This window comes from Gavia stellata, chromosome 3 (genome assembly GCF_030936135.1).
Source record: "Gavia stellata isolate bGavSte3 chromosome 3, bGavSte3.hap2, whole genome shotgun sequence".
Taxonomy (NCBI): Eukaryota; Metazoa; Chordata; class Aves; order Gaviiformes; family Gaviidae; genus Gavia; species Gavia stellata.
Window position 1 is genome coordinate 68,124,189 of NC_082596.1, and position 24,048 is coordinate 68,148,236.

Below are 24,048 nucleotides of genomic sequence, written 5' to 3' on the forward strand. Positions count from 1 at the left end.
CTTTACAAAAGTACATCTTATTTGATTTTTCCTTTCTTTTTCCTGTGCCTGTGTTTGGCATCCTAAAGCGTCCTTTAATGTCAAATTTCACTTTTCCATGCCAATAAATGACTCCCTACGGTTTGAATAAGTTAAACAAATGGCACTGCTCATGGCTTTCATTCATGATATTTCCACTTCTTTTGCTGTTCTTACGACTCTCTACGCCCTTCCCCAGCATGTTAACACCCTCCAGACTTACAGATGCAAGAGCTGGGCACACTGCTCCAGAAGAGTTGTCATCAAAGCTAAACACCATCTATGATATTCTTCGGTTAAAACATCCAGCAATCATATTAATTTTTGACCATTTTTCTGCACTGACCATTATTATTCACATTCACTTTATTATCCACCTTATTCCCCAATGAGTCCTTTTCAGGGTCATCAGTCTGTAAGAGAGAGGCTGCCATCGAGGAAAAATCTCCTAGATCCTGGACTCACTACATATAACTGTACTCAGACATTAAAACCCCGCCTGTTTGTGCATACTGTCAGCTCAGTGACCTGTCCTCTGTCATCCAGACCAAATCAGTACTGACTGATTTGCTCCCAGGTCACCAGTGGAAGGGGTCACGAGACCAAGAACAGTCCCTAGAAACACACTCATTTTGTAACAATTCCTTAACATTTAACGATCCATTGACTGGGAATATTTTTGCACATTAGATGTGCACTGTGTCGATGTTGTGCCCTCTAGTTACTTAGACTTGTATGAGAGATTGCCTTTGACTGAGAAAGGTTACGGTTTTGAGGTGGTATGCTTACATAAAATGTTCTGTTGTACAAACACTTTTCTTGGAAAAATAAGTTTAAAAAAAAGGTAAATTTTTCAATAAAGGTTTTCCATGAACCCATGATGACTGGCATTAAATATTTTCCCCTCCCTTAATTCTGTACTCAGTTGATTCTTCCACCTTCTATTCCACAGCTTTGCTTCTGATGGATGCCAGAATGAGAAGCTGTAGCCCACCCAATCATCACATTTATCTTTTCTCAAAATACTTGTACATTATTTCTCATTGTTCTACTGATGAAAAAGAGACAAAAAAAGGTCATTGTCAGCCCAGAGAATTCTTTACCACACATTTTTAAAGCTTTCAGGTGCAAACCAGCCACACCTGCTGGTTACAAAACACCTGTCTTCAACATTTGGTGCTTCATATTCTTCTTCGGTACTGCTAGCATGGAAAATATTTCATCATCATCCTAAATATACCATCTGACTTGACTACAAATACAAACAGAATGCTTTACAGAACACTTTTGCTGCACTATCAGCGTTTCAATTTTGTAATGGAGCTAAAGAAGCAACACGTACACACACGCACGTGCACACCCTTCCCCATGGGCTTTAGTTCTGCTCCCTGTGAATACCCCAACACCTTTTCATTTTCATAAATAGTAGTCCACAACTACTTGTTCATTGTTTCCATATGCTATTCAGTGTAAACTTCTCTCTCTCCTTTCCTCCCCCTCTAAAATTGTTTTCTCTACCTTTTAAAATTAGGTTTGCTTTAGAAAAAGTGTGGCCTTTTTTTCTTGACCAGAACTTGCTGGACCTCATGTATATGGAATTATTTATCCATACTTTATTTTGTTTGCATACAGTAAATATATGCAAGTCAGGAACACCTGCACCTTAGATGCTAACAATATACACCTGTCAGGATGAGGTGTAATACAGATGAATGTGTTTTGACACAACATTTCCAAGTTAGGCAATATTCACCTATAATTTTTAGAAGCTTCTTTCATGACTAGCTGCATGAGGTTTTAGTACTAGCAGCATGAGACAGTGCATATAATTTAGACTGAAGTCCTTGAAGAAAATGCAGCTTTTCCCACCAATACAGAATAAATAAATACTGTTTTTCAGACTGAATTGGTAGCAGACATTTTCAGTACCCCACTTGTGTGCTGTTAAAATAAGTTAATCGATTAATATTTGAGAGCATAAGTTTCTCTGGTGCAAATGTCTCCAAATAGGCAATGCATCCCTTGACAGATTGCCCCTCCCTTCTCCTTTCTCCCCCACATTTGATTGTTCCTAAATAGGTTATAACCATTAATTTTAATATCCCAATCAATCAGATCTTCCCAGCAGGTTTCAGTAATATCAATTAGGTCAAAATATGCTCCTAAATGAGCAATTCAACTCCTCTTGTTTATTATTCAGGCTTCTAATATTGATGTATAGATAATTATAGAATTTCTTCTCCTCACTTTCGTTGATATCTTGATTAATTCTGTTCTTCGACATCTTAATTTCATGTGGAGTGAAAGCTCATTTTCCCCTCTCTTTTCAGCTTCCTTTCGTGTTTCAGGGCAACACCTCATTAATGCTCTGTCCTTCAAAAGAAATGAGGCACAAGGATGGGATTTGTGACTCCCAGTTGTCTCTCTGAGTTGCAGTGCTCCATGCCACTTCTCCTCGAGTCATTATTCGTCTGCAGAAGATGGCCAGCTGTATCTTAGGAGCTTCAGGGTTGGAGTCTGCAAATGGACAGCAGCGCTAGAGGAATTGGCCAGCAGTAAATTGCTTCCCTCGGCAACTCATTTATATGTTCCTACAATGGTAGTATGGCTGGGTTTCTGCTGAGAGCTTTCAATCAAGCTTGAAGCAAAAGCATCAGTCTGTGTCAAGGTGAAGTCTGGTCTGCCCCAAGGCATGGCCTGGAAAGGGAGCTCTGTTGTATATGTGTATTTATCACTGTTCCCAGTGGGGGAGCTTGTGGAGAGCTGCAACTACTCAGTAGCCACGTATAGGTGGAATAACAATTCCCTGGTCTGGGAAAGCCTCCCTGAAAACGAATTCCTATCTGTTTTGTGAGTATTGTGATTTTTACTGATGTGCTATCCCATGGGAGCAACTAATCTCAAAAAGAATTTGGAAAAATAGGAAAAGCCACAGCAAATCCCTTTCTGCACCCTAAAGCACAGAAGAAACCCCCTGTGATTAGACTGTGATTCCCTCAGTACAGCTATCACTAGAAATTCCTCTCAAAATACCACAGTCCACAGCATCACACATTACAGGCTGAACAGTTTAGTGACTTATCCTCTCTTCCATTAATTTTTAGGGCAACTTCAATGACACACTTATTTAAAATGGAGATTGTCCCTGTAATTTAAAACAAAGCTGCAAACTTGCTCTTTTGTCTGTAAGTATATATTTAAAACAAGTGCAACAACTACTGTTAGCTATCCTAAATTCTTGGCAAGCAGTGTCTTGAAAAAGACAAGAATGGGCATTACAGGTTTAACACAAGGATGCCTGGGCTATTTATGACTGAGGTACCTGGATGAGGGGAGTTCAAAGTTTGATACCCCAAAGTCAGATCACAACCCAGAGAATGCAGTATGTTTGCCCAGCAGTTATGATAATGATAGTGTGTGTGCTTTTAGACAAAAGACTTGAGGACGTGCACTGTAAGACTCCCTACCACCACTACCCTTGCTATGTGTTATGTATTTTACACATTTGACAGCTATAACTTCTATTTAGCTTCTATGCATATGACACCATGGATAATGGTGGGGAAAGCTGGCATACTGCGAGAGCTGGATCAGCTTTTATACTGCAGGACCCTCTGGCTGGAGAACTTGAATACCCATTCACTCCACTGTCTTGCTTCAAATGCAGCTAACTCCTTTTTCTCCAAAGGAAGACACAACAACTTCAGAGTAACCACCGGGGAAATTATGTATGAGCAGATGATGGTGGAAAACCAAAAGGACAAGAAAGTCACCAGACACCAAGGGAGGCGGTCCCACAATTTCATGAACACGCTGAATGCTGTACTGCAGGCCCTATTCAGGCTGCATGAGATGAACCTGTCCTCATTTGATATCTGTCATCCTGCACAAGAGCCAAGAGGAATCTATCTTTCTGTGCCCCTGGCTCCAGAATCCTTCCGAATAAACTCTAGTCCCTCCGAAAACCCTGCTTAGAATAAGTTTTCACCAACAGAAGCCCTGAACATTCAGGCCCTTTACCTGCCTTGCTGAACCTTTGGTGAAAATACAGTAATTCTTGCAAGTTTTAGTTTGGTGTTAATTTTACCTACAGGGAGTAGGAACTCAACAGAAATAAATAGGGCTATTGGAAGCTGCAGTGGTTTAACCCCAGCTGGCAATTAAGCACCATGCAGCCACTCGCTCACTGCCCCCCCGCCAGTGGGATGAGGGAGAGAATCGGAGAAAAAGTAAAACTTGTGGGTTGAGATAAAAACAGTTTAATAGGACAGAAAAAAAAGAAAATAATAATGATAAAAGAATATACAGAACAAGTGATGCACAATGCAATTGCTCACCACCCGCTTACCAATGCCCAGCCTGTTCCCGGGCAGTGGCCATGCCCCCCGTTTTTTTTCGGCATGGCATCATATGGTATAGAATATCCCCTTTGGCCATTTTGGGTCAGCTGTCCCGGCTGTGTCCCCTCCCAGCTTCTTGTGCACCTGGCAGGGCAGTATGAGAAGCTGTAAAGTCCTTGACTCAGTGTAAGCACTGCTCAGCAACAACTAAAACGTCAGTGTGTTATCAATGTTATTCTCATCCCAAATCCAAATCACAGCTACTAGGAAGAAAATTAACTCCATCTCAGCTGAAACCAGGACAGAAGCTAAAGTGATACTCAGTGACAAGCCACGTGATGGAATCGACCCTTAAATCTTTCGAAATTGCACACCATTATAGAAATACGCTAAAAGACATGATGTTACCTCCTATCCAGGGTGTTAACCACCATCAAGTTTCTGCAGTCATATTAAAATACCTTAAAACAAATCAGTAGCATTATTACAAACTAAAATAAAAAATATTTGAGGTTCTAAACTGTGTCTGTTTATACCAACCTGACTGTGTGACAATTACTGGATAAGTGTTGTCCCCAGTGAGGGGAAGGAACAGATGGCAGCCTGCTAAAAAGCACATACTGTATATCAATTTATTAATTACTAAATGCAATCTGCTAGACGTTCGTCACAAGATACTTTAGCTATTAAATTTCAGAGGGATTAGAAATTCAAAACAAATTATTTTAATAATAATTAACTTAGCTATATGTATTGCAAGCATGTTATTTGCTTAGCTTAAAAGCCTGAAATGATTGGGTGCCATCTGTCTAACTACCATCACATCTTTTTTAATATCAAAAGTGCATTTTGCTTAGGTACACAGATAAACGCTGAACAAAAAGAATAAAAAATTAATGTTATGGGCATAGTAGGACACTTAGAAATCTTACCCATGTCGGTTGATTACCAGACTACAGAATTTGCCTCTTCTAGGACACTGACTTGTCTCTGAGAAGCTGGCTTGAAAAATTATTACCATTTGTTAACCCTTTGATGGTGTGCGTAACACATGCTGATGGTTTTCAACACATCCTTGCAAAGGCCTAACTATATCACAAAGTCAACATCACAGCTGCCATTTGCTGGCAGTATCAAATAGAGAAAGTAAGGACTATCTGGAGTGAGAGGAAAAAAGGCCTTTACTTGGAGGGACAACGGGAAGAATGGCTCAGAAGTGCTTGTTTACCAAAGACAGGACCTGGGAGCTCAGAATAAATAAGGTTCTCCTTCAGAAGTTACTGCACTATGCCTGGATGCCAGATGGAAAGTACTACCAAAAAAAGCCTTATGAATAAGGACTACTGTCAGATGAAAACAAATTATCTTTGTCACCAATACCTTTGACACAAAAGAAGGAACCAGCTTCTTCAAAAAGCTTTCCTTTAAGAATCAGTGTTCTCATCTGCAGTGGGCCAAAATTTCTTCTAATAATGTGGGCTGTGATTAGAAATCTGAGCAGAATTTAGACCAATGGCTCGGATTGCCCTTTCAGCTGTCTCACTACTAGTTGGGCAACGTCGTGCTGGGATCTTTTTTAGAATATTGACAAGGACAATGGCTTTAACATAAGACTGAGAACTTCTGACCATGGAGGCTTCTTCAGCTAAATGATATGACTTCTACCTCACTAGGAGTCATGAGTGCCAGCTCTTCTTAGAGTGAGAGGGCAAGAAGATCACTAAGGTGACTGCTTCTTTTTAGACCTTCTTGGCTAGTATCAAGTTGTAAACTTGAGGGAAAAGAAACCTATTTGCACATAGAAAGCACCTTGAAGAAAAAATTGTAAAAGCTCATCCTTAGCCACATTCATATAAACCTACCAAAGTTAATATTCCTGAGGCTACTTTATTGAGTCAGCACGGTTCTTTTTACAGCGAGAACTTGGCAGGTTCCACCACAAATAAAAATTTTAAATTCTTGTTAGAAAAAAATAAAATGTTTCATGCAAGCTAGCAATCTACCTCCTTTATGTACATGTGACAGCCCGAGGATCATTTTTTGTGCCTCAATCTACCCATTGTGGAAGTACATCCAGCAAGTCAAATAGTGTTGCAATTTACAGCTGGCAGAGATAAACATGAATCTGAGCCTGTAACTTCTCTTTCACCAGTTCTGCCTCAAACTCTAACAAATCACTGTTTAAACAAAGTGGATCAGGAGCTGGTTTTATGACCGTATTCTTCAGAACAGGGAAACTGCAGAACGATTCATATGAGATTACAGAGAGAAGCCCATGTCTTAAGTGCAAATCTAAAGGATCCCACCATCTTCAGCTGTGACCTCAATTAAGCAACTTTTTTAGGTCTGAGTCCACTCTCTGACATTGCTTTCTGTAGGGGTGAAACATAATGGTAGAGTGACAAGTTTTTTGAAATGTCTCTAATTTCTGAATTAACAACCCATACTCTTCTTAGAAATGGCTTCAGGTTACCCATTGCCACAAGTGATCAACAGCTTGGTTTCGTAAGTGTAATTTTTATTATGCTAATTGAAGGTTCAGACTTCTGAAATGAGCAAAATGAGTAATTTTATTACAACTCTTTATTAATACTATGCCATCAGAGCATAGAAAATGGAAATCACTTATCCAGAATGTCAGAGGGCAACTAGACAATTGTGTCACTCTTAAAAATGACACTTCTTCATCTCATTCAGGCATACTGAAAAAATTCTCCCACTCTTACTTCTTTTCCTAAAATCTAGTATCTTTGTAACAGCAATTATGATTTGGGAGAGAACCTGGATCAGTAGTTCCACAGTCTTTAACTTCTTTGTGGCACATGACAACTTCTAAGACAAGACATTGTCTGAAATAGCCTTTGAGGAAGAGGACTTCTGTGGGTTTTCTTAATCAGTTCTAAATCTACCTTTTTTTTTGACATAAAAATGAATGCATTTAACATCATACAGTTTGGGAATAGGAGGGAAAATCTGCATCAAGTCAAGTTTCAGAATCATTAATGAGCTTGTTCTGCGTCTGGAAAATGAAAGAGAACAGTGTGAACCACTAGCACAAATCTCAGCTGCACGTGAGGCAAGCAGCTAATTTCAGCAGTGGAGACTGTCAGAGGCAGAGCTATAGCAACTGAAGAGCACAACTCAGACGCTTTCCCAGTACGTTCCTTCACAGTTAAAAATCTACCAGCAGTACATCTCCTGCACAGCCAATGCAATGCTCCCTGAACATGTACAAGCAGCTGCACTCATCCATTCTGTGTGTGCAAGCATTACTGGTGCATACACAATCACACTAATTGCGTGTTTAAGAAACATAGCGAACACTGATTCTGTGATTAACATCTGGAAATGTAAATCCTAGGAAGAAAACAGAAATCTCTAAGCTAGCATGTTTGCTTACTTGCTGGCTCTCTCTCACTTACCCTTCCGTTTTTCCACTTCCATTGCTGTTTCCTTGTACTTTCAAGCAGCACCTGTACCTAACCCACGGGGCAGAGAAGCTCCTTATGCAACTTGGGTCACATCTATACACCCTTAGCCAAGAGTATGGTATTAAACTATCGGACCTGGATGACTATTATATCTCAGCATGTCCTGGCTTCCTCCAGAAGAAAACGGGGAAGGCTGGTCCAGGAAGGAGCTGTGCTGTGCTCCAGTCAGTCCCATAGCTGGAATAACTAGGGAGGCAGGGCTGTGGTGTGCACCAGGGAGCACCCCTACCCTGCAGGTCACCCTCTGCCTGGGTTCCTGCCCTTTCTCCTTGGCTGGATGCTGAACAATGCACCTCCATCCTCAATAGGTTCAGCATTCTTTTAGAAGTTTGGTTTTAATTCTAAGTTCCCTTAACTTGTAATATGTCTTTGATGTTTTTAATGTCTCCTTGTAACACTTTTACAGTTACTTGAATAATGGAACAAAACCAATTCCAGATACAAAAATATTGTGAGTACAAAAATACTCTGGAGTTTTTGGCCAGAGCAGAGCTCAATAATCAAAACAAACAGTGGATTCTGATCTTTGAAGGATTGCTTTCAGACACAGAAAATGACTCAACAAGCTGAAGACTAGCCAACTGTTCTGCAGAAGCATTATCCAACAACGAGTTTAGTGAGGAAGGTGGATGGGGACACTACTAATTCAATGTGTCAGAAATAGCCTAGACATATCCACATAAAGAAGTGCCAAGCAGGATTTTCAATTTCTGGTTGTTTAAAATATTTTTTCTATCTAAAATTAAGAACTAACCCAGCTGTCTCCATACTAAGCAGAAGCGGGAACACTTCAGTTGACCCAAAGGCAGTCTGAAGAAAGCAAGTAAATGAAGGGCTAACATCACAAAACTGCTGGAGGAGGTAGTGGGTACATTGTCCTTTCTTTATTCAATACCCAGGCAGTGCAGATACTCACCTGGGGCCAAAGGACCCAGATTCAGTTCTTTCTGCCTGAAGTGAACTGAACCTACATATTCCACCTCCCAAGACAATGCACTAACTACTGCTACAAAGTAGCATGGAGGGACCACCAAATCGCCTCAGCTGATGCCATTCTATTTTACATAAATAATTAAAATTCACTGGCATGTTGAGTCCCAGCTAACAAAGCCTTTCTATAGCACGCATCCTCCCAACCTCCAGGCTGCCGCCTTCCTCCCACTCTCTTTGTCCCAGGCTCAATGAATATTTCAAGTGAGAACAAAAACAACAGCAGGACCAAGGGAAACCCATTTTGGACCTCTCTTACCAAGAGGTGGTGGACCTGGTTCAGTCTCCTGCCCCAAATCAACTAATGAGTATATCTGAACTTGGATCTTTCACCTCTTTAGTGAGCAGCCTAACCTACAAAATGCAGCATGCTCTGTCCTACTTTCTCCAAACTATTCATAAAATTACCCAAAGAATCCCAACATCTGTCAGTTGATTGCCAATCTCTTCCAGACCAACACAGTGACATTTACAAGGGACTTTAACAGGGATTTTTGTATCCAATTGGGAAATACTGAAAAAAAATTCTCAACAGCATTCAAACATTTCTAAAACTGTTCCAAAAATAAAAGTCAGACGTGGACTAAATTACTGTCATCTGTCTCCTATAAGAAGTGTATAGCAGTACGGAGGCAAGCAACACTCAGCTTGCAGGGAGCAGCTGTAGTGGAATAACAGGCTGGGTAACAAAGGGGGAAGGAGAAGCAAACAGAGCTTCTGGGCAAAGAGCGTGATGCAATCTTAGGAAGAAGAGCTTCAGAAAAAAGTCACCAGTGAAAGTAACAAGAGGCAGTGTTTGAGCAGAAAATTGTTCCTCCAGACACTGCTCCCAAAGGAAACAAAGGTGAGAACGGCCATGTGCTAACAGCAGGAATTTACTGATAGCATCTTATTACAGGGGAGGGAAATGCCTCCCCTTCACTCAATACGTGAAAAAAAGAGGGAGCTAGCTCCTGAATTTTGGAAAGTTAACTGTTGTGTTTAGCCACACAGTGATGCCATTGATCATTTTCCGACAAAGCACATTTTCATGTAGCTATGCAAGATTTTCGATATTTCAAAACTCAGTCCCATCAGTATGAACTGCAACACTTTCTTGATACAAGCAAAGCCTAAAAGCAAAATGGATTTTCCATGTTTGTATATAGCTCTATCTCACATTTTTCCTTCTATATGTATTCTTGCTAGTAGTATCAAAGATAGAATGAAGATAAAATTACATTTTTTTTTTTTAATCCTTGGAATAAGGTTAAGATGTGTTCAAAGACAGGAACACACTTCTACTAGTACCTGGTGTGCTACATCCCCTCTTTGAATATACAGCTTTGAACAGAAACATATAAAATATTTGGTAAAAACATATATCATACTGTAATCATTACATATGTTAGGCAACATGTTTGACATGAGGATAAAGTAATAACTAGCCATTGTAGACACTAAAGAACTGAATGAAAGAAAAAAAAAAAAGGTAGGAAATTTATTGTGAATGGACAATTTCCAGGAGCAAAATACAGGCGAAACAGGGATCTAATTATTACACTATATTGCTGGCAACAAATGAAAAATTATATAGGTCAAATCTGAAATGCACACTACAACCTATTCCTGTACAAATACTGTTCTGAGATGGTCAGATAACACCGCAACATTAAAGCTTATTTTTAAGTTGTCATAATTTTTCCTTGATTCATGTGGTATACAGCAACCATGTACATAAAAACGACACACATAAAGTAAAAAAGAAAGACCAAAAGCAACTGTAACTGGGGTTTGGTACTCACCTCCTTCTCCTGACCCAGAGCCGTTATCTGAAAAAGAAACAGAGGGAGAGAAAAAAAAAGAAAGCAAATGAAAATACTGCTACAGGAGCAGCTGTTCAGGAACTTGTCACTGTAAAACGTTACCAGGTGTTACATTTCATGAGCCAGGTGTAAAAACAAACATCCCATATAAAGTCTGGCATCCTTTAATACAGTTTTTCCATGCTTACTGTGCCCTACTCTCTCGCTTCCCTGTCAAGATATTTTTACTCAAGGAACAACATCATTCAGTACTGAAAACTAAATTGCTTTCTTAGTCTTTTTTCAACTTTTAGAGATTCAAATTTGTTAAACCCAAAGCAGATGAAGAGTACAGAGTCTGATCTTTGGAATACTTTTTTTTTTACCCTCTGACCCTGGGAGTGGTACATGAAGGAGTAATATATAAACCACCTGACTGCAGAATTACCTCCAGAAGAACTGGTCCTCAAAGTAAAGTTGGCTTAAGTCATCAACTAGAAAATAGCTCCTCTCAGCTGAGTCAATCACTTCATACAAGGATGCTCTAATGGCATAGTTATTTCATTGACATTAGACTGACTGGATTAGCATGTGATGAGTGACAGCTTGTGGCTGCATCCCCTTTGCATTAGCAGTTCAAGCGACAGCAGGACTTGAGCTTCCTCACCACCCCAAGCCAACTAACTCCACTTCAGAGCATTATGGAGCTGGCTAGGGATTTTGTACGGGGATGAGCATCCCACTGGGCATCGCTCTGCACAGCACCTTCAGCTAGCATGACAGTAAAGACAAACCCTTAAACACACGCTCTGAGTCACAAACCTCCTTTGGTCTTTCGTGCTCAAAGGAGGTGGAGAAGAGAGGATAGGATGGCAATTACTGTCCGTGATTTGCTCCCCATCCCTATCAGCTCAGCTTCTCTGGAAAATGAGGAGAGGAGAGCACACACCCTGCTCGACCCACACCTCTCCTTTCATGCCTACTTTGGTGATGGAGAAAGCAGCTGAATTTATTTCCACAAATCTGAAAGAAGGAGGAGAACAGACAGAGAGAAGAGCAGGGTTCTTACTTCCACGTATGAGCTCATTGTTCACATCAGAGGAAAAACCAAACCCTCCATTTGCTCCGTTCCCACCCTGCCCTGTTTCTTTAAGCAGCTGTATTTCTAAGAATAATTCCCTCTAGTGCGTGGATGAAAGTGTGAAATTCCACATTACTGGGTCACTTCACACATTAAAAATAATCTCCTGTCACATGGAGTATCAGGAATGGAGACTTTTTTTACCTCCACCCAAATTTTCCTTTCTTTCCTCCTATACCACTATTCCACATCTAATAGACTGAGCTTATTACCTTACAGAAATGAATGCAAAACCAGAAGGGCTCTTGTTCCATCGATAGTGACCCACTTTATTGACAAAGCAGACAATCCCATATAAAATGTCACTGCTGAGTCACTGAGAAATATGCCTTATGATGTGGTATTGCTTCATTAAGAAATTCGAAGGAATATAATTTACTTATATAAGGTAAGTATATAGGCTTAGCATCACAAACTGTTCTGGGGGAGAGAAGGCTGACATAAAAACATGAGCAAGTTCAACATGTAATTCGTATAAAAAACAAAAGCTAAAATGTCTCAAAGAAACTTGACTTGTTCCATGTTTTTATTTCCAACTCTTGCTCTCTGACTGCTTTCCCCTGTGCATTCAGCCCTGAGGTGAGAAACACAGCTCAGCTCCAGCGTGAGGGGCTCCAGTTATACCACAAGATGTGTATGCTGTGTGGCAGGGGAGGTACCACCACACAGACAGTAACAAGAGCACCATGTAAATGATAGAGGTGATGCTCAGACCACCTGTCTCTATAGGTCATTAGGTTGACACACGTGAAGTCCACAGGCAACTCTATCATCTCCACTTGGCAGGACATCCTAGTAACGGGATAGATCCATTCCTGCTTCTCTGGGCTTTCAGATGTCAAGAAATCTTAAAAAAGTTTCATCCTCTATAACACTTTTTGCATCATTTTCAACTTTTCACTGGGAGCTTGTGCCTCCCCTCTGAGCCTGGGAGCTGCGCTAGGAGTCTTGTCTCCAGGGTTACTGTGCTAAAGTAAGCCCGTGTTCCTGCTTTTTTCTGAGTCTTGGCTAGATTTTCCCAAGCAGCTGCTGGTTAAAAAAGTAGCATTTTTTGCAAGCTTACTTGGACAAGCAGCCCTGCTCTTTTCAGGCCTTTAACCAATTCAGGATTTCCAAAAGTGATCTCCATGCACCAAGACCTGGCAAGAAAGATGCTCAAACAAGTGAGGAAGCTGGACAGAAATAGCATCCCCTCCAGCCACAGGTTAGTAATTAGAGAGTGAGTGACTGACCTCTCTCTTTACTTAAGCCATCCTTTTCCAAATAGACTTATAAAAATATGCTTAACACAAATGTACAGGCTTCTGCTGTGAGCTGCTTTTATCCATGAAGGAGTTTCTGGATAAAATACATAAAGAAGCACTTGGATCAGACACAGCATCTGAACACTGTAAGCACTAGGCTACAGTCAGAATCCCTTTTTTTTTTTGTTCTCTCTAAACAGGAGCCATTTCTGTACCGTACATCTGCTGTGGTGCAGAGGCAGAAGGTACACTCTCCAAACCCAAAAGAGCCTGCAGCTTCTCATTCAGGAGGGATGGCTTTTAACTCAAACTAGCATGAAAATTGAACCCATCTCTTCCCCATTTAGGGCTACAGCTCCAAACTGCTACATACAAAAAGGAGGACAAACAGTCCGCTGACAAATTTTAAGCAAGCAGACCCTTCCACTTGACTCACAGGGGCAGGTGATCCAGTGGGCACCTCCAGAGCAAACCTATCCGATCCTGCTCACAGAGAGGCAGGCAAAGAAATACTGCACCTTTTTTAGATCTACATAAGAAGCAGGCAGCAGTTATTCAGTCGCAGAGAGAACAAACACCTCCTGACACATCAGAAGTACAACTGTACACCATTCTCCAGAAAACAAAAGCCCAAAAATGATGTTTTTGTGGAATTTAGGTATTGCAAGGCTTAGCTGACAGCTGAGAAGGGATTTCCAGCTTCTGAACTTTGGCATCCAAGAGTTATTATACTTTTTATACCCAAGTCCTGGATTTTCCCCTAAAGCTTTTAGGATACAGCTGCGGTTTTGTTAGTACAAAGACAGTATGTGCCACTTCTTTGCATTAAGCAGAAATTGGTCTTCCCACACCAGTACTCCAGAAACTTCACTAAGCAAGTCCTCGATATCTTTGGTTACTCACCTTATAAAATAGAACTGGAAGAGAGAAAGGGCAGCTGCTATCTCAAGTCATAGTTCCCTGTTAGCTAACTACATTCTGCCTGGATTTCCTGGTTAACAGAGCTAACGAAGCAGCCTTCTCCATAATGGGACAGGGCAAGCTTTCTGCAGTTTAACCCCGGGTACACAAGAGCGCCTCTAGGTAAAGATTGGATAAAATTGTCAAGAACTTGCTACCAAAGAAGACCATCCTGACCTACAGTCAGCACTAGACAGAGCGATGAGAGTGCTGTTGCATTGCCCAGTGAGAGCTTTTAACTTTTGCTTTTTCCTCAGCACTGTGCAATTCTCCATCAGCTCCTGCAGCAGTGCAGACCCATGAAATCTCCCAACAGCGGTACAATCACCAGCGTGTTGGAAGAGATCTGAAATCAGTACAGACCACTTCAAGCCACCAGCCAGAGCAAAGACCCAAGCAAAGCAAGCTCCAGCCTCCCACCGCTGGCAGCAGAGCGAAGCTCACGCCACTGCGCAAACGTGGTTTGTGACGGAGCACCCATGCTCCCAGCCGCAACAGCTCAGTCCTCCTCCTCCTGCTGGGTTTGTATCCCCACCCTCCAGGAGCAGGACTGCCTGCTAGCAATTACCCTTGATTTTGATAGCCAGCAGGAGCTTTTGGGGAGGAATGCTGACAAGCCTAATTGCCAGCAGCTGCAAGGCCTCTGGCTGCTGGAGATAGGCTTTAACCTCCGCCTTGCCAGGCTGTGTGTAGGGAATGTCCATTTGCCTTGACATCTTCAGGGGAAAAGTGGTTGTTATCACTTGATCCTGGTAGCCATTTCCTGCTTAATTATGCCATGTAAAAAAAAGAAAAAAAGAGCAGGATATTAAATCCTGGCATGTGTTGATGAGATATGTCTGGGTAAGCCTATTTCTTTGCTTCCAAAACATTTCTTAATGACAGAACGGCGCTGTGCTATTGCAAACCTTCCTCGCAGGCTGGACAGGAAAGCTCCTGCACTGCACTGAATCTGGGAATAAGGGTCTGGATTGGCTCTGAGAATCAATGAGTGTTTTTATAGCAGGTTTTCAGGTTTGTTATGGCTTTCTTGCAGGAGCATAAAGAGTTATTGTCACAATTCCTTGATCTAGAAGTGAGTTGCCGAGGATTTCTTCCTTAACTCCCTCAAAAGGATTAAATTGAGCTTATTACATTTCTTTTCAGGACAATGTGTGCATCTAATTATGCTTCACTGTAAGCCTCCCACAAAAAAATCTACTGTAAAAACCTGTGCATTCAAATTCAGGGCAAGAGTTTGATTACTTCAGACTGAAGAATGCTAAGTTAAAGCCACTCCTAAGAGAATCATTCCTTAAATCTAACAGAGCTATAGTGTTTGTTTCTAGTTCTGCAAATAGCTTTTTTTTTTTAACTTTAGAAATCCCAATAGAAAAAGCAAGGGACTGTGCCTTCCAAATATATACAATACACTGAGAATCTATAAGTACAATATATCAAGTACTCCATTGTTGTGTGGTTTCATTTTCATGTGCATATAATATAAATCTGGCAGCAGTCAAAATCCTGTCTTTGTGTGCAGGCCAACAGGAACACATATTCTTAGAAATTAATCGTAAAGGTCTATTTCTTATTTACTACATGAATTTTTTTTTATTTAAACTAATAAAAGACAATAAATTCACCAACAAAAGGAGGCAGAAGAAATCAAGGGACTTGGTGACACTCCTCAGTGCTCTGAGCACCCTGACTGCCCTCTCTTCCTGCCCTCTTAAATCTGTTTAGGAAGCCAGTTCAGGATAACCTCTGGTAGATGATGGCATAATGTAAATGAATTCCAGTGTAATGTCACCCTTTATGAACTGATCAGGGTTTCAGGTCAGCAGCAAGACTGCTGATGCTGCAAGCTTGGCAGGAGTCCTGGTGCAGGTATTGCCAACTCCCCACCTGCTACATGGTCCCGTCTCTGCATTTGGTTGTGAGCTGAACTGCAAACTGGAAACTGATAAGGGTGAGAAATTAAAAAAAAAAGGGAAAGAAAAAAGCTGGGGCAGTGCTCTGATCTTGTTCACAACATAATCCCACAGAGCCAGGAGGAGAAATGGTGGAAGATGGGAAAAGCCACCAGGGAGTACTACCAGCAAGGACTTGGCTTCGCAGCCCTGTTCATCTCCGCCCAGTCACAGATGGGATGATTGCTTCTTTATGAATGCAAAAGGCCAGGTTAGGTGTAGGAGAAAATTGTACATAGTTTGTTTTGATCCATTGTTTCTCAAAGGCATATTAAGTTATTAGGCAAAGAGAACACTAAAGCTGCATTTCACTCATTTTCCTAGTTTCTCTGTATTTTGCAACATGGGGCTACATGCATTGCCTGAAACCCACAGACCCTCATCCTCCACAGCTTGTGCCAGGTGTAGTTAGCTATATAAACACTTCTGTAAACCCAGATATTTGAAAAAACAATGTTCCTTCATAGAAAAATGGGCTTTGAAGATGTTAAGACCTGTATACACAGTCCTGAAAACTTCAGCCGTACATTCTCTTACATTTCTCTAAACCACCATTTTTAATGTCAAAACTCACATTTTGTTCACTCCTAAAGCACTTATGATTGACTCTTTTTTTAACGTTGCTTATTTTAGGATCTTGCAACTCTGACAGCACTTGGACAAAAGAAATAAATACATAAATAAGCTGTTAAATCACCCATGACTGTAAAAATTTAATCAAAATGTTACCTGCCAAGAAATAGGTCTGACTAAATCACTCAGTATAGTCTGTTCCAGTGCCGTAGCTTCAGAAGGTGTGAATCCCTAGCAAATGGGAAGTATTTCATTCTCGTATGAGATTCATAAGTCTGACATACTTTAAATATTAAGTAGTTGTTACAACACTATGGGGGAATTTCATCCTATTGTCTTGGGTGCGTCCCGCCAGGATGAAGCCTTGCTTTGAAGAACCAAAACTCTGATAGGAAACCAGTGAATCTACACTTGGTTCCCAATGATGTCCCAGTACAAAGCATTTTCATAGCAATCAGAGGTACTTGGTGAAAATGAATGGGGGTCTATACAGGATTTTCTAATTTGGGCATTTGGTTCTCCATATATATGTGTTACAAATCAAGAGTACAAATATATTGACTTCTTGATGGCCCATGATCCCAGGCAGGGCATGGAGAGGTTCCAGATGATGCCTTTTATCATCCAATATTCTCACGCCAAATGGAGCGCATCAGACACTCGGGGAGCAGCAGGTACCATTGTGGTAGAGCTCCGCAGAAGCACTTTAAATTGCGCCAGTGTAAATGTAGTACACAGCCTGAATCGCACCCTCAGTTTCAGAAATGTGTTTTCAGTACTTTCTGGTCAATTGTGTCTCAGCCCATGTCTTGATCTATTACACGAAGTTGTAAAAATTATGCTGTGTTTCCTGGGGTTTATGTAGGACTTAAAGAAAAGGAGAGGGAGATTAAAAAAATATCTCAGACTAGCTGAGTAACATAGTAATTAGCTGCCAGCAACCTGAGGCTGAGAAGAATCAATTTTTCATTTGGAAATGTCTTTTTCTTAGTAGGGTAGAACGTATATGAAAGTAATCACTTTTTTTTGTTGTTCCCAAAACATTATCTTGGTATTTTGTTTTAGTGAGGGAAAGAAACTTTCATGTTGTGACTCTGTTTATTAAAATAATTTGGGCATGAAATTTAAAAGAATATTTACTTATACATCCTCAGTTCAAACCTTCATATTTCATGGGTGTTTTTATAGGAATATGTGAGTGCTCCGAAACTGTAATGCATTTTTTTTCCTATTTCTGCAGCGTCTGGACATAATTTACAGGCAGGAGATTGAGAAAGAAGGTAGATTCAGTCATCTGCTAGAGGTATGTTGGAATTACGCGGCTGAGCTGAGCACAAAATGCAGGTTTCCTTCAATTCTAGGACCAAAGTCACAGATCCTCGTGGACCGTGGTAAACAACCCCAAATCTCAGTATAGGTCTGTGCTGCAGTCAAAGGCATCACAGCAGCTCGTGTAAAACACAGCCGTGCTGCATTTAAATGAGGTAGCTCTGGGGCTGGCAGCAGCAAGGAACTTGGCCTAAGTACACTGCCCAAATATTTACCCTAATTTCCAGGTAGGAGGTTGCAGCTACCAGTGAGTTCCAGGCTGCTACCTCTAAATTGTCATGAATAACTAGACTAGCCAACGTAAAGCTAGCTAGGACTGTGCACCTGATCTGTAATCATGCTTTGGCTGCCATACCGATGTAACGTTGCTTAGGCTAATCTGAGTAACTATTGTGTATCAAAAGATGAAGGATGTCCCACAACAAAATTTTTTTTCTGTGTTATTTATGTACCAAAAAATGCAGTTGCTGATGCTACTGAGTCATTTAATTTAATTCTGAGAAAGCCAGCCATGTGTCTGGTCTCACCAGCTTTGAATCTGTCCAGAGGTTCAGAAGACCTCTGGTGGCTAAAGTTTCTGTGTCCAAGAGCATGTTGCAATATTCAAGACAATGAAAACCTGTCCCATGTATTTTAAGCATGTGGAAAATCTGTGTTTTAAGTCTGTGGAAAGACAGAAAAGGCCAGTCCATTAGAAATATGAGGTACAATGATTTTGTAAGAGTTGTGCATACCTTCAATGTAATGACCCAAAGTGATATTAGTCAAAGATGATGCCTTGGATACAGGTAGAGTGTCAGTCAGGATGACCAGTGTCACTTGCGGGATGTCACACTGATTTTGTACATCCAAAAAATTACTCCTAAAGAAATGACTAATCTGGAGTCTGCTCCAAATTTGTTGTAAGCCTTTTCATGAATATCAAGGCTCCTCTATACATACAACAGAAGCATTCGTAAACTATTTTCTCAGATAAAGTATTTCTACTTTTAATATTTATTTATTAACCCGTTAGCATATCAGAAGATATATCAGATTTCTTCTCTATAAAAATATTCCATTGCTAAAGAGGACTTGGGGTTTCCACATTATTTCATTCTATGAAAAGCATGAACATTACGGTCTCTGGAATTAAGGGCAAAACTAAAGAGCTATAGCCATATAACATCATTCATTAGTGACACAAAGTGATGTCTTACATACCAGAATAACAAGGTCCTCTTGATACCACTGTTATCTCTTTCTGATGCTTGCAAGAAGCTCTCCTGAGGAAGCATTCATTTTGGTAAGTGTCTCCATTTGATCCACAAACAGGAATATAGTTTGTGTGACACTGAAAAAAAATTATGAAGTAACTCAGTCATACAAAATCATGTGACTAATCTCAACTGCATATTAATATACAGGAAGACAGTTGTATAAATATGAATTACTAGTAGTAACTTATAACCCTGCTCACTAAAGGAAGATTTAAAATATATTAGTTTCTCAATATCACTGTATGTATTCCTTTCAGATCACTGAAATAATAGTCCAACTCTGTATGGGCTGAACACAGGTATTCAGTAGGAAAGATTAAAAGAACAAAATAACTACACTGGAACTCAGTAATGGCTAGAGGGAATATGACAAGCATCTAGAAGTATTTGAAGGATAAACACACTGAGGAAGGAGAAAACTTCTTCAAGATAATACGAGAATGTATGACTAGGCACAGTGGGATGAAACTGAGCAAAGGAAAATGTAAGGTGAACAGTGCTTAAGGGGAGATTTGCTACTTTTTTGATCATAGAGGGATCTTTCAGGGGAGGTGGAAAACAGTCACCATCCCCATTAAATTCATGAGCATCATGAGTTTGTTTTACTTGGTCAACAACTATAACAATGCTTTTGTATTACCATACTGAAAAATTTTGAGCTTAAAGTCAGCAGCATTGGTACATTTAATAAAAAGAAAGGAAGAAAGGAAAATTTATCATTCGGAATGGCTTTGGCAGGAGCAGCATGTATTTTGCTATTTTCTTACATTCTAAGCAAAATGGATTATATACCCCTTGCATGTATAATGTGTATTAAAACACTGGGAAACACACTGAGACAGTCAATCCTCCTAACACCTGTGAGTGCTGCACCGCTCCCTGCTGAGCTGGAGATCCAAACCCTACTTCACTGCGTGGAAAAGGAGATGTTGCCCTGTTTGGGGCTGCAATGGTAACTGTAATTCCAGACACCTTTTGCATCTTTAAAACCCTAAGGAAAAAACCCAAAAAACCCAAAAAGCAAGGAAGAAAGACACGGACTAGCCACCAAATTTCTTAACCATGTATAGTGTATGATTAAACTGGTATAGTTCAACCAGTGAGGGTTCACACAGAAATTGCAGCATTATTTAAGCTAAACTGCCCCAAAAGGACAAGAATTTCTTCTCCAAATTCCAGATGACAGTCTCTGCCACAATAGTTTCTTTGTGCTTTGGCATAGACAAACCTCAAAATACTCAATTTTTAAAACATAATTTTGAAGGGAATTATCCTTCCTCCCTTGTCATCCTGTCATAGATGACCAACTGAGAATGAACTAAGCATGCATGGACAGAAATAAATCATGCTGCCAGCTCTGAAAATTATTTCTAACAGTTTTGTAACACTTTCCCATTGTGAGTAGCTCTCAGACATTCCCACCAGTCCTGTCATATCTCACACTGAACAGTCACTTCTAGGGAGTAATTAAATGGGTGACTCTTGGGGGAAACAATACTTTCCAATAGATAATTCTCTATTCAATCTTAAAGTTGCTGTGTGATGTTTTAAAGTTGCAGGTTTCCATCCTGAGGATAGAAAATGAGAGGCAAAGTGGTTCCTTTTTTAGAGTTTGTTTAAGACTTTAGCAATTTGGTACAGTGCAGCCAAAAGTTCTCATGCAAACACCCTTTAGGAATAGAGTTGTTTTCTTCTGAGGAAATCCTCTAATAGCTTGAATGACCAAAAGGGAGAGCATTTCTCCATGGACAGGATCTGCTCTGTGCAGTGTTCTGTGGGAAAATCCATCCCGGCTCCATCCGATGCTGCATGATTGCGGGGTGCCCAGCATCTGAAGGAATGTAAGGTTTACTCGCTATCTATATTCCTTTTCCTATTCTGTCTTATTAAAGCAGTTATCTTATTAAAGCATTTGTTGTAGAGCCTTTCTTGTTGAGATCGAAAAAGAGCCCTCCGCCAGCTCTCTCTCACCTCTCCTCCCCACGCTGCTCTATAACACGCTCACTAGGTGTTGATCAGTTTTTAATTTAGGTTTTGTAAAACATCATCCAAATTACAGCAAAAGACCTTTCCAAAATGTTGGTGAATATGTGTTATCCACCACCTCCATTATAATAAAAAGGGAGGTATCCTTTTTCTTGACTAGGCCTGCAGAAAGTCAGGATATCATTAAGGTCACCGCAAGCAGAGCACAACTGAATCCTTCAGCACGTCTCCTGAGGTCTAATTTGTAAATTTGATTCTGGGGACTCAAACTTCGGTATCTTGCTTTATGTTAGGTGACTTGGCAAGCCAGAGGAAGCCTACAAGGTGTTCAGAGAGGTCGCAGCCCGCAGAGCTCTTGCTGCCATGACTTTATAGCTGTTTCAGTGACAACGCTGAAATTTGGCAGGCAGTCGTCTCCAAGGGGGATCCTAGGAGGAAAAACTACGGCTCATTAATATTTAAAGAAGACCGAACAGTTAAGAAATGCTGCCAGGCTGGGAAGGGCGGTAGATAAGGAGGAGGAGGAAGAAGTGGTGGTGCCTGGAAGGGAACGGAAATCTCCATGCATTTTCCTGAATCTGAGGGATGGTTTGTGTCAGCTTTGGCCTTAGTTCAGGGGTGGCTGCGAAAGGCTGTGCCTGTCTGCTCCCCAAAACACCCCACTGTCAGGCAGCCAGGGCTGCAGCCTCACACCCGGTGGCAGTCCCCTTCCAGCAGGAAAATCCTCACCTGACCACCACCCGGACCCGAGACCATTTTAATTAGGCAACTCTCACTAGTGTGCATTTTTCTAAAAGCTGCGGTTTTAGGAGCGTAAGAAATGCCTTGCTGGATCGGACCAGGGGTCCATTTATCCACGTGCTCTGTCCCAGCTGTGGGGAATAGGAAACACACTTCAGGTAGGACAGGCTGGTGTCCCCACATCTTCCTTTCAATGTGGATTCAGCTGAACCACTGTACACAAATTTGCCTAATTCCTTTTCAAAGCCTTGCAGTGTCTGCAAAAAAAATTACCTAGCTATCAGATAGTCTTGCACATTTAAAACCTAACAGTTCGGGCTGGGTGATTGTTGCCTGAGATATTTTGGTGGTGCTAGTTGCAGACAAATAATTAAGGTTGAGAGTTACAGGAAGAATTCAACCTGCTATGTCTGAAAAAGACAATACCTTCTCCTCATCCTTAGACTTCTTTCCCTAAATTTTCCAAGATGTACAAGTAAAGTTATAATTAGCTTAAAAATAATATCAGTTTTAAAAATGGGTTCTTCAAGAAAAAGTGTCTTTTTTAGTCCTCATGACCTGGATATTAGGAAGTTGTAAAATTTACCACCTACAGAAAATAAATGAAACCTTTGCTTAGCCTAGGGTTGGATTTCCTTTCCTTTTTTTTAATCATTACTGGGTTTTGATTTTATTATTTTTCATAAATAAAAGTTACAGACAGAGTGAAGGCTTATGAATAAACCTCTTGTCCTAAGAATTTTTCCTCCCTCTAAAAGGCAGTTGGATCCCATTGTTCTTGTGGGATGTAAGCTGCAGGATGCCCTTGACACAGGTACCCACCTGAACAACACCGCATCAAAAGCCAGCTCTGAAACACTGGAATCCAAAACCAGTGTAAGATCACATACACACTGTTGCTATTCTGGATCCCCTTGATTTATTATTTATTGGAAACAGAACACATGATTATGTTTAAAACACTGAAAGACAGCCCACTCCAGGGTTAGTTGATAACACTGCCACCTCTTTCAGTTTTACCAGGTGTCTCATAATATTTGATACATTTGTCCTGGCTATAAATTGTAAAAACAAAGAACTTTGGTATTCTCTTTTCTTTAAAAAGTGGGGGGCGGGAGGGGAGGAAAGATTGCCATGGTAGTTATAAAAACTGTAAACTAAAGGCTCAAAAACCAATGAAGCAAATTGAACTTGCTATTTACTACTTTTTAAAAGTTCAGAGGATATTTTTTAATCAAATTTCCATACTTTTTTTTTTTAACTGAGTGGGACTAATTCACTGCTTTCACTCATAAACTTTATGATCACTGGTGATCCTGCTATTATCTGATTTTCAAAATGCCTTAAGATCTTCCAGGGTATAATGTACCACATTTGGCCACCAGCAGAGCGGGGAAGAATCCTCCAAATACTGGGTATTAGAGTAAGCAATCCATAATAAGTACTGCATTTAATTGATAAAGCTTCATCTGGTGTGCATGACAACGCTTGGCCGCCCTGCTCCAGGTCACCTCCCTTCCCACCTCGGGTCTCAGGGCAGGATGAGGCAAGGCAGGGAGGCAGAAAGCAGATGTCACCCGGCGCTCCCCACCTTTACTCGTGCCGGTTGCGGGGGCTGTGGGTGCCTGGCACGTGGTGGTCCTCTGTTCTTCCCCACATTGCTCTGCATTGCCGGCTGACTTACCAAAACCGTGCAGGGAGCTAACATGATGCTACACTCACCACTTGCTCCCTGAGCACACCCTGGTAAAGTTCAGTTACATACTGTCCCAATCAGTGCCATTAAAAAAGGAGCGTATGGTTAGGTTTATAGAAGCCTGTTAATGAGTGACATTTTTAAAGTGGCGATTCTACAAATACTTCAATACACCAGGAAGGTTGGTCAGAAACAGCAAACAAAAAGGTGAGCAGCCCTTACCTGGAACTGACACGCACATTTCAAGCCATCACCCTCTTCCTTGCACACTCCTCCATATTTACATGACGATTCGTCACACACTCTTACATCGGATTCCCTTACATTTAACTCTGCAAAAAAAGTAGAAAAAGGAGACAGAAAAGAAATTGTAAGATGAGTAATTTTGGAGACTGTCTTGTCCTCAAACCCACTGATCCCTCCCTCTGCCTTACCCCCATACGGAAATTAAAGGAACTGTTCCCCGGGGTGCCCTGAATCGGCTCCATCCTGCTCCCCAGAGGCGGGTCCTGTTCCCCAGAGGCAGCTTTGCCTGGTTGGCACA

The 24,048-nt window shown here is 40.9% G+C and overlaps 1 protein-coding gene across 1 annotated transcript in view; it reads right to left on the minus strand.

Moving 5' to 3' along the window:
* TMEFF1 (transmembrane protein with EGF like and two follistatin like domains 1) overlaps nt 1-24,048 on the minus strand; it is a 122,205-nt gene that overhangs the window by 26,413 nt on the left and 71,744 nt on the right. Inside the window, exons 2-4 of the mRNA XM_059815646.1 lie at nt 23,727-23,836; nt 19,026-19,155; nt 10,624-10,650 (exon numbers count right to left, since the gene is read on the minus strand). Coding sequence (XP_059671629.1) covers nt 10,624-10,650; nt 19,026-19,155; nt 23,727-23,836 — 267 coding nt within the window. The remainder of the gene's footprint in view (nt 1-10,623; nt 10,651-19,025; nt 19,156-23,726; nt 23,837-24,048) is intronic.